The 15,018-nt window shown below is 41.0% G+C and overlaps 1 protein-coding gene across 2 annotated transcripts in view; it reads right to left on the bottom strand.

The window, feature by feature from the left end:
* The window catches only part of itga6.S (integrin subunit alpha 6 S homeolog), a 55,956-nt gene extending 43,870 nt beyond the window's left edge, over positions 1 to 12,086 (bottom strand). Inside the window, exon 1 of one of the 2 annotated variants that reach the window (XM_018238859.2) lies at positions 11,726 to 12,086. In XM_018238859.2, the coding sequence (XP_018094348.1) occupies positions 11,726 to 11,895 (170 nt within the window). In that variant the 5' untranslated portion in view covers positions 11,896 to 12,086. The remainder of the gene's footprint in view (positions 1 to 11,725) is intronic. The other variant, XM_018238858.2, reaches the window with a different exon arrangement.
* Between the last annotated feature and the right edge of the window lie 2,932 nt (positions 12,087 to 15,018).

Here is a 15,018-nt window from a genome sequence, read left to right as displayed (position 1 = left end):
AATTGTGTAGCCAGGACATGGGGATGGACATCAGGTCTCCCATTCTGGTGCACAAACAAGATTCTGAGATGATACAAGGCTTGTCTTAATAACAGTGTCCACAAAATGGCTCCTGCCTGCTTGCTATAATTATGAATTCCTACACTAAAGGAAACAAGATTCAAATAATTTATATAGTGTAATTAAAGTTAATTTTGCTTGACTTATGTGATAAAATAGGATTTTGAATAATTTTTTTGGGTGACAGGTCCGCTTTAAGTGAATATTGTTAGCTATCATAACGTAGACTATAGTTTAATCATTATTGTTGTTTTACTGCTAACTACTACTGTTGCTGTGATTACTATCATTAAATGTATATGTTTGATGTAATGACATTACTAGATTCACTACATTTATTATTGAAATGTTTGTAAAATTTCTTTCTTGAAAAACCCAATAAAAAACTATTGAAACCGAATTTCCCAGCAGACAGCCAGGCACTAATGGCTGCCCATTCACTGATCTACTGCAGCAAATATCTGAAGGCTAATGCAGCACTTATCTTCATGAGCCACCAAGACCTTGTTAGCATAGTTATTCCAGCTCGAATTACCCTCAGACAGATTACTATACCATTCACAAACAGAGCTTTAGGGTAGGGACACACTGGGCGATTTGGGGAGTTTTAGTCGCCTGGCGACTAATCGACGCGACTTTTCTCCCCGAATGCCTCCCCTCGCTCTGCGCCTGGCTAAAATGAAAAATCGCCTGCGCTAATCACACGCGGCGATTCGTTTTCCGAAATCGCCCGAAGTTGCCTCACGAGGAAACTTCGGGCGACTTCGGAAAACGAATCGCCGCGTGTGATTAGCGCAGGCGATTTTTCATTTTAGCCAGGCGCAGAGCGAGGGGAGGCATTCGGGGAGAAAAGTCGCGGCGATTAGTCGCCAGGCGACTAAAACTCTCCAAATCGCCCAGTGTGTCCCTACCCTTAACATACCCAGAAGGAGAAAGAACCTCTTTCCATTTCATTGACAAGATTATCAGTAACTGCCTACAAACTGCCTAAGAATAGACTTTTCTTGACATAGAAATCACAGCATGAGCTCCACATCACATTTTAGTTTCAGCATCTAGTGTAGGGTGGTGAATGCTAAAGGTGGCCATACAAGAAGAGATCACCAAACAAACGATCTCTCCCCGATATGCCCACATTGAGATGGGCGAAATCTGGATGGTCCCAACGTGGACACTAGGGCCGGATCATAATGCTGCCAATACGAGCGGTTGGATCTCGGGACCGCATCTATGAACAGAAATGGGCAGATATCCGACGGGATTATTAACCCTGCCCAATCGATATCAGGCTAACTTTCGGCCAGATATTGTTCAGGGAAGCCCGTCGGATGGCCCCACACATGGGCCGATAAGCTGCAGACTCAGTCTGTCAGCAGCTTTTATCGGCCCGTGTATGGCCAGCTTTAGGTTCAGGAACTTCCTGATCCTTATGGCAGAAGCTCATTTGGTGGTCCAACAATATAGGACAATGTTAATAATCTCTATAAATATACTTCTATTTATTTAAAGTGTATGCAATATTACTTTTCTCCTGAGCCTTCAAAACAGAATATATTTATCCCAATAATCATAATTATAATAAATCGTAAATATTGTTTTTACATCCTCATTTTATACATTCAGCAAATCCAGCCCTTAGCCCTGAAGGCCCAGTAGATATATATGACCTGGGACCCTCAATCTTACCCAGGTTAGGAATGTGACCTTCATGGTAGCCTGCTCTTGTCAGATAAACTCAAAACTATGCCAGGCAATACTAGGGCTAGTACATTTTCTTCTACTCCAGGTTGTGTCAAGAATGGTTGATTCAAAGCAGTTTATAATGTATCTACTAAAATATAACTCCTAGATTATATTGTAAGGTATGTATCCCATAAACAAATATTTTATTAGTCTTGCTCATTATAGGTACGCGTGTGATGTCAGAAGCCCATTCGTACATGCGCTCTGATTGACATGGCCGTTTGCACCGTGAGCTCCCTTCCAGTGCAAGTGTCCTAGCTCTGGCAGGGGGCAATTTAAAAGAAAACCTACTGTTACCCCCAACCTGAGTGTGGGCTCTATTACCCCGCATCTTTGGTTGGGGATAATATATAGTGATGGGCGAATTTCTCCCGTTTCGCAAATTTATTTGCGAAACGCAAATTTTTATGCCGGCGTTAAAATATTTGATGGTCTGTGTGCTGCCTCAGATATCACCTGACCAGAAATACTTTTTTTTTTCATTTTTTATTATTTGTGTTTTTTGAGTTATTTAGCCTTTTATTCAGCAGCTCTCCAATTTGTAATTGCTGCAATGCTGTTGCTAGGGTTCAAATTACCCTAGCAACCATGCACTGATTTGAATAAAAGACTGGGATATGAATAGGAGAGGCCTGGATGGAAAGATGAGTAATAAAAATTAGCAATAACAATACATTTGTAGCCTTACAGAGCAATAGCTTTTTATAAGGGGTCAGCGACGCCCATTTGAAAGCTGCAAATAATTATACAACTTTAAAAAATAAATAATCAAAACCAATTGAAAAGTTGCTTAGAATTGGCCATTCCATAACATACTAAAAGTTACCTTAAAGGTGAACCATCCCTTTAATCCACAGGAACCAATCAGATGTTTTGACTGATTATTCATACTGTACTAGTATAATAAAAGCCAATTCTTGATTGGCTGCTATGGGTTACTGAACTGGCGGAATATTGTGCCAATGTTGAATAGTTAAAGGAAAACTACACCCCCCAAAACAATGTAGGTCTCTATAAAAAGATATTGCCTAAAACAGCTCATGCATAAAACCCTGCTTCGTGTAAATAAACCATTTTCATAATAATATACTTTTCTAGTAGTGTGTGCCATTGGGTACTCATAAATAGAAAATTGCCAATTTATAAAATAAGGGCCGACCCATGGGATCAAACGATTCACTATGCACACAAACATACCAACAAACCATCCGTGTTAGGTCACATGAGCCAATTAACAGACAGAGTTCCGTCTTTTGCTTCAACACTTCTTCCTGTTACAGTTAGAGCTGCAGTATTTCTGGTCAGGTGATCTCTGAGGCAGCACACAGACCATCACAAAATGGTGGCTCAAGGCAAGAGATGTAAAAGGGCAAGATTTACTTACATATATAGACCGGTTTGGTAAGATTCTTTAATATGTGACTTAATATGATATAAACTATCTGTTGCTTAAGTGTTCATTTTGGGGGTATAGTTTTCCTTTAACTCCTTAGAAATCTAAACCAGTAAAGACATAACTTTTATGGAAAAAGACTCTGTATTGCTCTGCAATGCTCACTAAGTGAATGGCAGACTTCCCAGCAGTTGGTACCTCAGGCTACACTAAACCACTCTGTGGTTGGCCCTTAAACCATAGGCTTTTTCTTTTAGAATTATAAGAACTAATGTTCTGATTCCATTTTTAAAGAAGTAAACAAAAAATATTTGTATTTATGCTCCTTGATTGCATGTACTAAATAAAGAAAATGTCTCATGACCTTTAACAGAAATTGCTGCTGAAATACTATGTTTCTAAAAGGGTGCCCTGTGTGACTCGCATTGTGTGCCCACAGATAAAGTATGCAGTCAGCAAAGGAACCCTGTATACTTATCCAGAATACGTGGGAGAACAAAGGAATTTGTATCATAAAGACGGCACTTCCCCTTTATATTAACTCTTCGTATGTTGTAGATCCAAAAGAAGATATAAGCAACTTTTCTTCTGCTCTTTTCTTTTGATTATCTGCTTAATTTGCTTTTCCCTGGAACAGACACTAAAATGCGATCTGGTTGCTAGGGCAACAACAAGGCAGACTGAGATTTGTATTGGGCTAGGGCCACACGGGAAGATTCAGGGAGATTGGTCGCCTGGCGACTAATCGCTGCGTCTTTGAGGCGACTAATCTCCTTGAATGGCTTGCTGGTATCTCGCACCCGCTAGCGCTAAAGTCGCCTGCGCCTATTCACACGCGGCAATACGTTTTTTCTCAGAGGCAATTTCAAACGATTCCAGCCAGGGCACTTTATCTACATTGAGTTTGTATGTTCTTTTAAACTTGTATGGGCCTTAGATTGTATGCTCCACTGGGGCAGATACATTTTATATAACTTCTATAGTGTTGAGGAATATGTTAGTGATTAGCTCCACACCCTATAGCTTTTGCCTAACATTGTTAGTTCACACTTTCAGGAATAAGTTGGACATTGGCACGGGAAATCCTTTATTTGCCCTTTTTAGCTTCTTTCGGAGAATATTAAACAGTGAAAGCTTCCCGTGTAACTGGGCAGAAACGCAGATGTTGTAAAACTTGAGTTTGGGAAAATTTATAGCTCAAGGTCATTATTTAATTTTATAATGAGTAGAAAACCTTACCCAGTGTTATACACATCGATCAATGAGCTGAAAATGAGAGCAGTTTTTATACAGAGTATTAATATACGAAACCAAAGCCCTGGTGGAAACTGGAATAATATTATAACAGCTTAATCCTTTAAATAGATACTGGCGCCTATTACATAGTTGCAACAAATAATACACACAAACACACACAGACTTTTTCTCTGTAGAATAATTGGGCATTTGACTGTAATTGGGTGTAGTTCATCAACACTTCACAAACACACTAATATACAAATGAATTGCAACCAATAAACAAATGTTTGGTTGCTATGGGTAATAACACCATTGCAATGTTTACTACTACTTGTCAATTTTCCCTTAAAAGGGGCAGTTTAGAAGAAAGGAGTACCCCATACATGGGCAGGTAAGATGCCAATATGGAGGGATGAGTATGCAGTTTTTATTGATTTGGGTGTGGCCAGCTTTACATAATAACCTTATGTTCAAGCATGGGGAGTTGGTTCTGTCAATCACGTTGTGCTAGGGGCTCCAGTACTTTTTACATTTGTTTTCAGCCTACAGAAAAACTGCACCACACCAGTCCAGTATCACTAAGGGAATGGCTCTACCTGCTCAGTGGATTGTACAGAGCTGTAAGTAACATTGAATTGAGGGGACTGGCTTGGAGGGGATCTTTAAAAACAGATTTAAGGAAGCACAGGTTAAGGGATAAAATATCTCTGCTTAGGTAAAGGGTAAAACTGGCCATAGACACACAAAGCATGAATAATGAAGAGAGATTCAAAAGCAATTTCATCCTTAAGCAGTATTAAAACAAAAAAGTTCAATGAATTGGGAGATATTATCTCAGCAATATTAGCTAACAATTAGTGAATCTGGACCATTGACTGGTATACCTATTTTTAGGACAAATCAATGCACTGGGTATTGACAAAAAACTGAAAATAATTTCTAGCAAGATATATTTCATATTCTTAGACACCATTCAGGCGCATTGGCAGTAACCAGTGAAAAACAGTGCAGTTTAATTTACAGCTTGTCAATCTTGGGTGGGGAATGCTGGCTGTCAGCTCCTGCTACGGAATTCATTACAAATTCCATTTCATGTATTTGGATCCCAGAATTCATTGTGTAAATGGATGGAGGCAGAACCCATTAAACTGCTCTTGAATAAAAAGATGTCATTTATTGCAAGTGTTCCGGAATGTGGAATGTTACCCGTCCAGTGTCACCGGGCCTTAGATCACATGGAAACACAATGCCCTACTGGCACTTATAGGCATATAAAATAAAGAATTCTCTTGCTGCTATAGTAGCTGCCTTGTTAACCTAACATATACTGGCCTACAGCACTAGATAATAATTTGACAGCAAAGGCATCAACCTTTACCAATAGGTAAGGAAAATATTCTATAGCATGTTAGATGAGAAATTGCATTATGGTAATTGTGCTTGCACACCAGTAAATATTTCTCCTTCTCCAGTAAGACTGCAAAGCTGGTGTACCCCAGCTATGCCCAAAGTAAATGTCAGCCTTTATCTATCAATGACTCTAATCAGCATCTACAGAATTTAGTCAAATTTATTTACTAAATACTGCTGAAAATGTCATACATTTAAGGTTCATATCTGGCCCTATATTTTGAAGGAAATGAAGGAAATATTCACACTGTAGATAAACCCTTGTCAAACTTGCATGTGTATACAATTCAGGGAGTGAAACAAATGAAATAGCCTGGGAGGTCAAAGAACATACCTCTGTTTATGGTTACATGTAGATATGCAAGTTAGCAGTGATTCGAATTAGGGCAAGGCATAATGACCTGAAAGTCTACATAAAGATAGCAATTAATTTACTTAGTGGCCACCTTTCTACTCTGGGTGATTTAAAATTGGCCTTATATGATTCATCTGCATTTCATTGTTGTTTTCCACATGCACACTAGTGATTTCTGTGAATGATAGTAGCCTCAATTCATGGGGAAAAGACCTAAAGAACCTGTGATCAAGGTACACAAGCCCCAAGTCCACACAATTAACAGATCCGCACAAACTCAAATGGCTTACGCCATCTTACTGCTTTAAAGAAGTGCTGTCAGTACGGTAGTTTATATACGTTTATATCTTAAATGGTGATGATGATGATTATCCAGCTGACATATACATATTATTGTTTATTCATATTAAACAAACCAAAATGATAAAGCTTGACAAATTGACCAATGATCAACATGGACTTATGATTTCAGTTCCAAATGTAGGTTGTGCACTCACTTCTACACCTTTTATCATGGACTAGTGTGTGTGTATTTGAGTTACAAAATAGTATTACCCGGTATACAGTCAAATTGTACTTAAACAATTTTATTTTCCCTGTCACATTGGGGAGGGGGAACCCCTTTGCACCTCCTATTCACTAAAAAGGCAGTTTACTGAATACAGAATAACAAAAGGCATCCTGCTCCAATCCCACCTCCAAAGCTTCAGAGCTGTGATATCATTTATTGCCTTGGAATTGTTTTCTGTGCAGCAGTAATGTGTACAGGCAAGCAGGGACTACTGTCTGCAAATGCAATGTGTCAGAAAGGAATGACAAAGAATTTGAGATACTGGAGGCGGATGGGAGTGGTCAGACTATCAGATCCCATTTGGTCTGTGCAAATACTACTTAAAGGGGTTGTTCACCTTCTAAACACTTTTTTCAAATTGTTTTCAGATTGTTCACCAGAAATAAAGACTTTTTTCAATTGCTTTTTATTTTTTATCGGTTTTTAAAAATTGAAGTTTACAGTTAAAGAGTCAGCAACCCCCCCCAGAGCTGCTTTAGAAGGTAAAAAATTAAATTTTTACATTCCAGTATTAGAGAAATGATCACAAATAGAAAATAGAAAGTCATTGCAAAAAGTATTGATTTCTGGTGAATAATCTGAATACAACTAAACTGGAAAAAGTGATTGAAGGTGAACAACCCCTTTAAGAGCTAATCTGCTTTAGTGACCTCCACCCCTCACTACGATGCCAGGGCTTCCACTGTATGCTATTAACTTTTCCTTTTCCATGTCTCTCTTTTACATGTTCAGATACAGTCTGAGCTGTAATTTTATTTTCAGCATGATGCGATATATTTATAGAAAGATACTGAAGAACTCACTGCCTGATATAGAATAATGTAGAAGATAATCCAAGGTAATTAATAAGGAAAAAAAACATTTCTTATGTTTCGGTAGGAGGTATTCCCATAGGAAATCAGCAATTAGATTTGAACAGTGACCTACAAGTAAGACAACAAAAGCAAAGATCTGATAGGTTGCTATGGGCATGTTTGATGAATATGCCCCTCTGTGTTGTACATAGAATACTTAGGGGCAGATGTATCAAGGGTCGAATATTGAGGGTTAATTAACCCTCGATATTCGACTGCCGAAATTAAAATCCTTCGACTTCGAATATCGAAGTCGAAGGATTTTGCGCAATTCGTTCGATCTACCGAGGCCAATGTTAGCCTATGATGAAGGTCCCCATAGGCTGTCCAAGGTTTTTGTGATTGAAGGAATAATCCTTTGAATCGAATGATTCGAAGAATTTTAATCCATCAAAGGATTATCCTTCAATCACAAAAACCTTGGACAGCCTATGGGGACCTTTATCATAGGCTAACATTGGCCTCGGTAGGTTTTAGGTGGCGAACTAGGGGGTCGAAGAAATTTTTAAAGAGACAGTACTTCGATTATCGAATGGTTGAATATTCGAACGATTTTTAGTTCGAATCGTTCGATTCGAAGGTTGTAGTCGAAGGTCGAAGTAGCCAAAAAAAAACATTCGAAAATCAAATTTTTTTCCCTCTATTTTCCTCTATTCCTTCACTCAAGCTTAGTGAATGGGCCCCATAGAGTACATAGAACATTCTACACCATATTTGAATTCTGCACTAACAACTAAATGTATTTTACTAACAAATATTTAAGACATGAAGGCCACTAAGCACTATGTAGTGATTGTTCCATTGGAGAGTACACAGCACAAATGAAGAATTGTCACTGTTTTTTATCAACTGTTAGAAATTATGCTCAGGGATCATCTTTGGCATATTATCCTTTGTGCTACAATCCTGTGTCTCCTGTTTAATTTTCCCAGCTGGAAATTATAATTGCAGGATTCAGAATCCTTAATGACTTGAAAATGATTTGGTAAAATTGTAGGTTCCCCAGGGTAAGGAATGTTCCTGCCACTCAATGCCAGGGACAATCATTTCACTGAGATTCATGTCCATGGGAAAAGAAATCACACAGACTTGATTTTGTCCTTTTCTAGCAATGTACATTACAGAAATCCACTTTGTAAACATCCACTTGATTTTCTTTTCTTTTTTTTTCTTTTTTTCATTTTGGAAACACTTGAATTTCTTGACTGGTTAAAGTGGCATTATAAATGTTTCCATCCCCTGACATGGGCATGCTCTAACTACCACTCATGTCTGGATGAAATGATGCACAGTAAATATTGTCAAGTCCATTATGTGTCCCTCAGTAAGGGGCAACTCACTAATGCTCTACACAAGACATTTGCATCATATTAGCTGTTATTTTCCCACAATCTAAGTAGTGATTTACTAATCTAAATACAGGTATGGGATCTGTTATTCGCAAACACATCCAGAAAGCTCCAAATTACGGAAAGGCCATCTCCCATAGACTCCATTTTATCCAAATAATCCAAATTTAAAGAAAATTATATTCTTTTTCTCTGTAATAATAAAATAGTACCTTGCACTTTATCCAAACCAAGATATAATTAACCCTTATTGGAAGCAGAACCAGCATATTGGGTTTATGTAATGTTTACATGATTTTCTAGTACAGTTTAGGTATGAAGATCCAAATTAGGAAAGCTCCATTTTCTGGAAAGCCCCAGGTCCTGAGCATTCTGGATAACAGGTTCCATACCTGTACTCCTTGTCTAGACACTACTAATACTTTAAGCAGAAAAAACTCAGAGTTAGAAATATAAGGTACATCAGGTGCTGGTTGGTTGAACCCTGTCACCAATGTGAAACTGCAAATCACAACACAAAGTCACCACGAGGAAGTATCTAACAGACATTGTATCTGCAGCAGTTCTTATCCACTCAACAAAAGTTTCAGTGGTTTTCCAGTTAGAAACCTCCACCCCTTTCTGTCCTTGCAGAGAAGCTTTACTGCCGTGCTGACAGTCAGCATACAAAAAAGCCATCCCAGTGTGAAAAGCCAACACAAGTAAGCAGGGAACAATGCAAACATTAGGAGATGGGAGAATGAACAGGCTAGCAATTGACCCCCTGTGCCGTAATAGTTTGACTTTCATTATTATAGCCACCAAGAAAGGTCATATGTCTTTCACAGATGTAGTCAGAAATGTCTTAGTGGTGACAGGGCCCTGTGACAAAGCCACAAAAACAGACCTTTGTGGGACCCCAGTAGTTATAAATGATAAAGCTTTTATTATGTTGAACTGCATGGCTAAACTAAGCTACAATGTTGCTATTTAGTCCTAGCATCTATTAAAATTTCGCTACACTAATTCCTGGGCAGAAACAAGGCAGCTTATATATTAGCATAGTAGATCTTAGTAACAAAGCTTACAATCCTTAATGCATGTTAAATAGCTGCAGCTACACTATTTATTGTGCATGCAGTAGTTGCCATAATTTGAACATTTGCCTGGTAACGTGGATGATATTAAACTGTTTAAATTGTCCTAAGGATGGGTTAATATAAGGGGTATGTAGAGAGTGAAAGTCACTATACAGTCAGATATTTTAGCAGGAAACGAAGTGCACAAAAAGCAAGTACAGAGATGGCAACAATGGGGTTAAACGTTCTGCTCCATTATGCAGCAGTTTAATGATCAACTCTGGAGATAAAACAGTTGGCACTGTTGCAAAGTTCAGAGCAAACAGCTCCTGCCTCTTTTGAGGAGAATCAGGCCCAACCAAGGGATTACATATTCAACACAAACCCCCATATACTGGACATTGCTCAGAGAACAGAAATCTATATTCTATAAGATATATGTATTCCTTGCCTCAGAGTTTCAGTCATTAGGCGTCATAAATGGAAAAGCAGTCACCGACCAATTGTGTATACTGATACAACCTGTCTCGGCCAGACAGAATAATGAGGAAGTCTTTTACTGAGCAATACATGACTGTAGTGAAAGACAAGCAGGCTGGCAATTTTATTGGACTGAGCCGCTTGGTCACAGCACAATATATTCATGGTACCCTCAGGAAGAATGGTCTCACCACAAGGATTTCTGGAGCAACTATTGCATGTCATTCCTACACACTACTGGGTTGAATACATCAGCCTACAACCATCAGCTGTGACAATAAAAAGCTGACATTCTGTGAGTCAATATATTTGCCCCAACAGGGCATTTCAGCCTCTGCCAAATTCTGTCTCAACTGTCCCAGGCACCAAAAGGGGGTCAGCAAATAAAATGACTAAATAGTGAACTAGGTTAAGAGATGGGCATAGGGAGCGATTACAGGTGTCAGGTGTGATTATAGTCTAGAAATATGCCACGAGTTTGTAAACAATGTGTAGAGTTGCTTTTAAAGAATAAACATAGATGTTACAATTTAACAGTATTTGACAAAAACTGGATGTAAAAGTGCTATGAAGATCCAATGCCTATAAAATAATTTTTTACTGGCACATATCATCCTACTATACCTGCTATCCCACAGTCACAGTCCCTTCTCAGAGACCATATCCCCACTGTTACTATAGGCACCATCTCTCCCTACTATACCTGCTATCCCACAGCCACAGTCCATTCCCAGAGACTATTATCCCCACTGCTACTATAGGCACCATCTCTCCCTACTATACTTGCTATCCCACAGTCACACTCCCTTCCCAGAGACTATTATCCCACTGCTACTATAGGCACCATCTCTCCCTACTATACCTGCTATCCCACAGCCACAGTCTCTTCCCAGAGGCGATTATCCCACTGCTACTATAGGCACCACCTATCCAAAGTCTCTGCCATACCTGTAGCCTCACAGCCAAAGTTCCTTCTCTAACCAGACTAGCCACACTGCTACTTCTGCCACTGGCTGCTCCACTACAGTGCTGCCGGCATAGACATGAGATACATTTGCTGTGTGTCTTTTGACTTTCCCACGCTTTTCCTACAACTGCTCTTAGTGAGGCACCACCATGCTTAGACCCCACAATACCCCCTCAGCTTTGCTGCCACAGCGAATAAAAATGCAACTGGTGCCCTTCAGGCTGGGGAAGCAATTTGGGAACTTACAGCTTCTTGTTGTCTGGGTCCAGCTGCCAGTGCATGGCCAAGGAGAAGCCGAACAAGCTGCCAGTGTCCCCGCTTTTGGTGATGACATTCTGTGTATCCAAGTTAAAAGCAGCAATGAAGGCGCAGCAGTAGCCGAGCAGCAGGTTAATCCGAGCCACCGTGAGTTGCATGTTGCACACTTATATTATTTTCCCAGTGACAAGTAACAAATCCTTGGGTATCTCCCACGTTCCTCTCTTGCCCCCCTGCTTGTGCCCTTTTCCCTGTGCCCTTCGCACTCTCGCAGGCTCACACTGAATGGGACTGTTGTTCTCCAGAGAGTAGAAGGTTTTTATATGAATTGCTGAGGCAGGCAAACCCCGCCCTGCTGCCCAAGCCCACAGCCCGGGGATCCGTTCTTTTCTTCTTTCTCCCAGGGCTTCCCCGCCCAGCCCACTGCTTGCCTGGCTCTCCTGTGCTTGCGGGGCAGGTGTGTGTGCTGTCAGTGCGCAAACAGAGAGCAAACAGGGAGGTGGTGCTTACACTGGGCGAGCCGGTGCCTTGGCTAATCTCCAAGCTGTCCTGCCTTTCTGTGCCTCAGGTAGCACAAGTCTGTCTGTGCTGATCATGTACCTGAGCTTGTGCTGCTCAAGGCAGATTTAAGGTCTTGGTGGGCCTTGGGCAAAGTTTAGATTGGTGGGCTCCCCACACCCCCTCCTACAATAACTAGTGTTACTATCTCACCCCTTCAATACCAGTCACATATTGAATCCACATCCTGCATGACTAGCTAGCAATTCATTCAGATCTATGCTGTGTGGCTGCCCATAAATCAGTTCAGTCTGCAACATGCATTAAAATTAATTGCTTATTATCCTTGCAGGATGTGGATTCAATATGTGGCCAGTATTAAGGCTGATGGCACACAAAGAGATTAGTCGCCCACACAAAATATGCACTACCATGGGCAACACATCTAGCAAAAATGCTTACTCATGAGCATTGATGGTGAGAGAAATCAGTTTTTCAGAAGTCACTGAAGTTGCTTTGCAGGGAAACTTAGGGCGACTAATATATTACAGTTTACATTATTGGTGCGAGGAAAGCATTTTCAGGCAATATGTTGCCTGCAGTAGCACAGAGCTGTCAAGATAAACTACTGAGGTGCTGTGGGATCATTCATCCCCAAATGTTGATTGTTTGGTTTATGTGGCCTAATTGATCTTGTGCACAATACGCAGTGAAGTCAGGAGTGTTGACAGCTTCGGGTATCTCATATTTATCACAGGTAACAAATTTCTCAGTGTGTCCTGACCCAAAATGGGTGAGGTATCAACCTCCTAACATCATGCTTTCTCCCCTCCCCCAGATGAGGCAGGGGCTTTCCCACTGAAGTGGTAGGGTGGTCCCTGGAAGGATGGCGCTAAGTGCCTGGGGACTGAAGCTAGGCTGCCGATGCAAACCATTACCTGGTGATGCCCTTGTACTTCTGCCTGGTGGTGGGGAGCTTCAGTGGTCTGCAGGGGGACAATGTTGAGGAGGTATGTGTCGTGGGCAGAGAGGGAATGTGTGTGGGCGGGTGTCTGTTGCTAAGAGGTGGCTATGTGACTGATAGGGAATTAAGTGGGAAAGTGGGGGAATGTGGCAAAGAGAGGAAAGTAAGTGCGGAATGTGGCAATGAGTGGACATAAATGGCTCATGTGGAAGGAAGAGGACAATGAGTGGGGCGTGAGTGGGTTAAATGGGAGAGATGAGTGATTAGCGTTGGAAAGAATGGGACATGTCAGAGATAGAAGAGCATGAGTGCGGATTAATGATAGAGATGGAGACTGAAAGTGGTGGAAGAGCAGCGAAATGAACGCAAGTTTATGGGTGCATAAGTAGGGTATGTGGGATAGAAAGGCAGAGACTTCACTTATAAATCTGTGCATATGCACCTGGGGTAGACGGGGGGGGGCAGACAGACTGCGGCATAGGGGCGTCCAAAATAGAAATCCGGTCCTGACTGAAGGTCTAAGGGCAGGGACATGCAGAATCGGGGAGATTAGTCACCCGGTGACAAATCTCCTCTTCTGGGTGACTTGTCTCCTCCATGAACTGCCTTCCCGCCGGCTAGAATGTAAAACTCGGACCGCTTTGTTTACCCAAGTCCCCGAAGTTGCCTCACAAGGAAACTTCGGGCGACTTCGGAAAACGAAGTGCTCCGAGTGCCATCCCGCCAGCTATTTTAATTCTAGCCATCAGGAAGGCAGTTTGGTGAGATTAGTTGCCCCGAAGAAGAGGAGATTTGTCGCTCCCCGAATCTGCCGTGTGTCTCTGCCCTAAAGTCTTGTGAACTCCCCTTTACTAACAGGTCCAAGCTCTGGGCTGCCTCCTCCTCCCTCCAACCTCAAGGGTTAAATGCAGATTAGTAAATGCAAAAGAGTGGAGGCTGCAACAGCCCCAGCAAAGCAGGAGGAAGGGCTCATGGATTATGTTGCAAAGGAGAGGGAGGAGGGAGATAGCTTTAGTGGGACAATTGGCTGGAGGAGTATGAATTATTTATTTAGATGGGGGAGGAGGAGGAGGGTGGGAGGAAACTGGGATTGTTTACCTGTCAGAGAAGAGTAAGGGAAGTTTCTTAAACCTGTTCGGCTTTGACCCGAACAGTTTGGTTTTTCTTAGGCCTGTTCAGTTCTCAACAATATGTTCGGTTTTTGGCCTTGTGAAACCCAAACAGTAATTTGGCCAATACATAAAAAACATTTAAACATTCACTGTGATTTATATATATATAATATAGCCTAGTTATCAACAAGCACAGTTTTTTATTATCACAGAAAGAAAAAGTAAATCAGTAAAAATTTGGAACTGGCACTTCAGAACTTTTGGATAAGCGGTTTCTGTATAATAGATCCCATACTTTTAATTAAAACATTGGGCTTACTCATCAGGCAGACTATAGACAGAGCTAAAGTTGCCACCTGTCCAGTTTTTCAGAGGACTGTCCAGTTCTGGTGGAAAATGTAAACTGGACAGAAATCCAGCCGATTGCTTCTCCGTGATGCAATAACGCCCCTGACATAATCATGCCCACCTCCATTATCACTGCTCCACCACTACTGATGCCATCAGCATCACCCCATTTGTTCAGGTTAAACCACTGGAAAATGTGGCAAACCTAACTTACACTTATGCTTGGAGCAATGAGATCACCGGCACTGATTTTAATTTTTGGTTCCTAGAAAAAACACTGTGCAGAGGCCCACCTAAAATCAGTGAGCCATAGGTAAATGTTGATTCTCACCCTTTATTTAGGTAGCCCTGTTGCTGCC

This window comes from Xenopus laevis, chromosome 9_10S, assembly GCF_017654675.1.
Source record: "Xenopus laevis strain J_2021 chromosome 9_10S, Xenopus_laevis_v10.1, whole genome shotgun sequence".
Classification (NCBI taxonomy): Eukaryota; Metazoa; Chordata; class Amphibia; order Anura; family Pipidae; genus Xenopus; species Xenopus laevis.
This window is presented reverse-complemented; position numbering and strand designations above follow the sequence as displayed.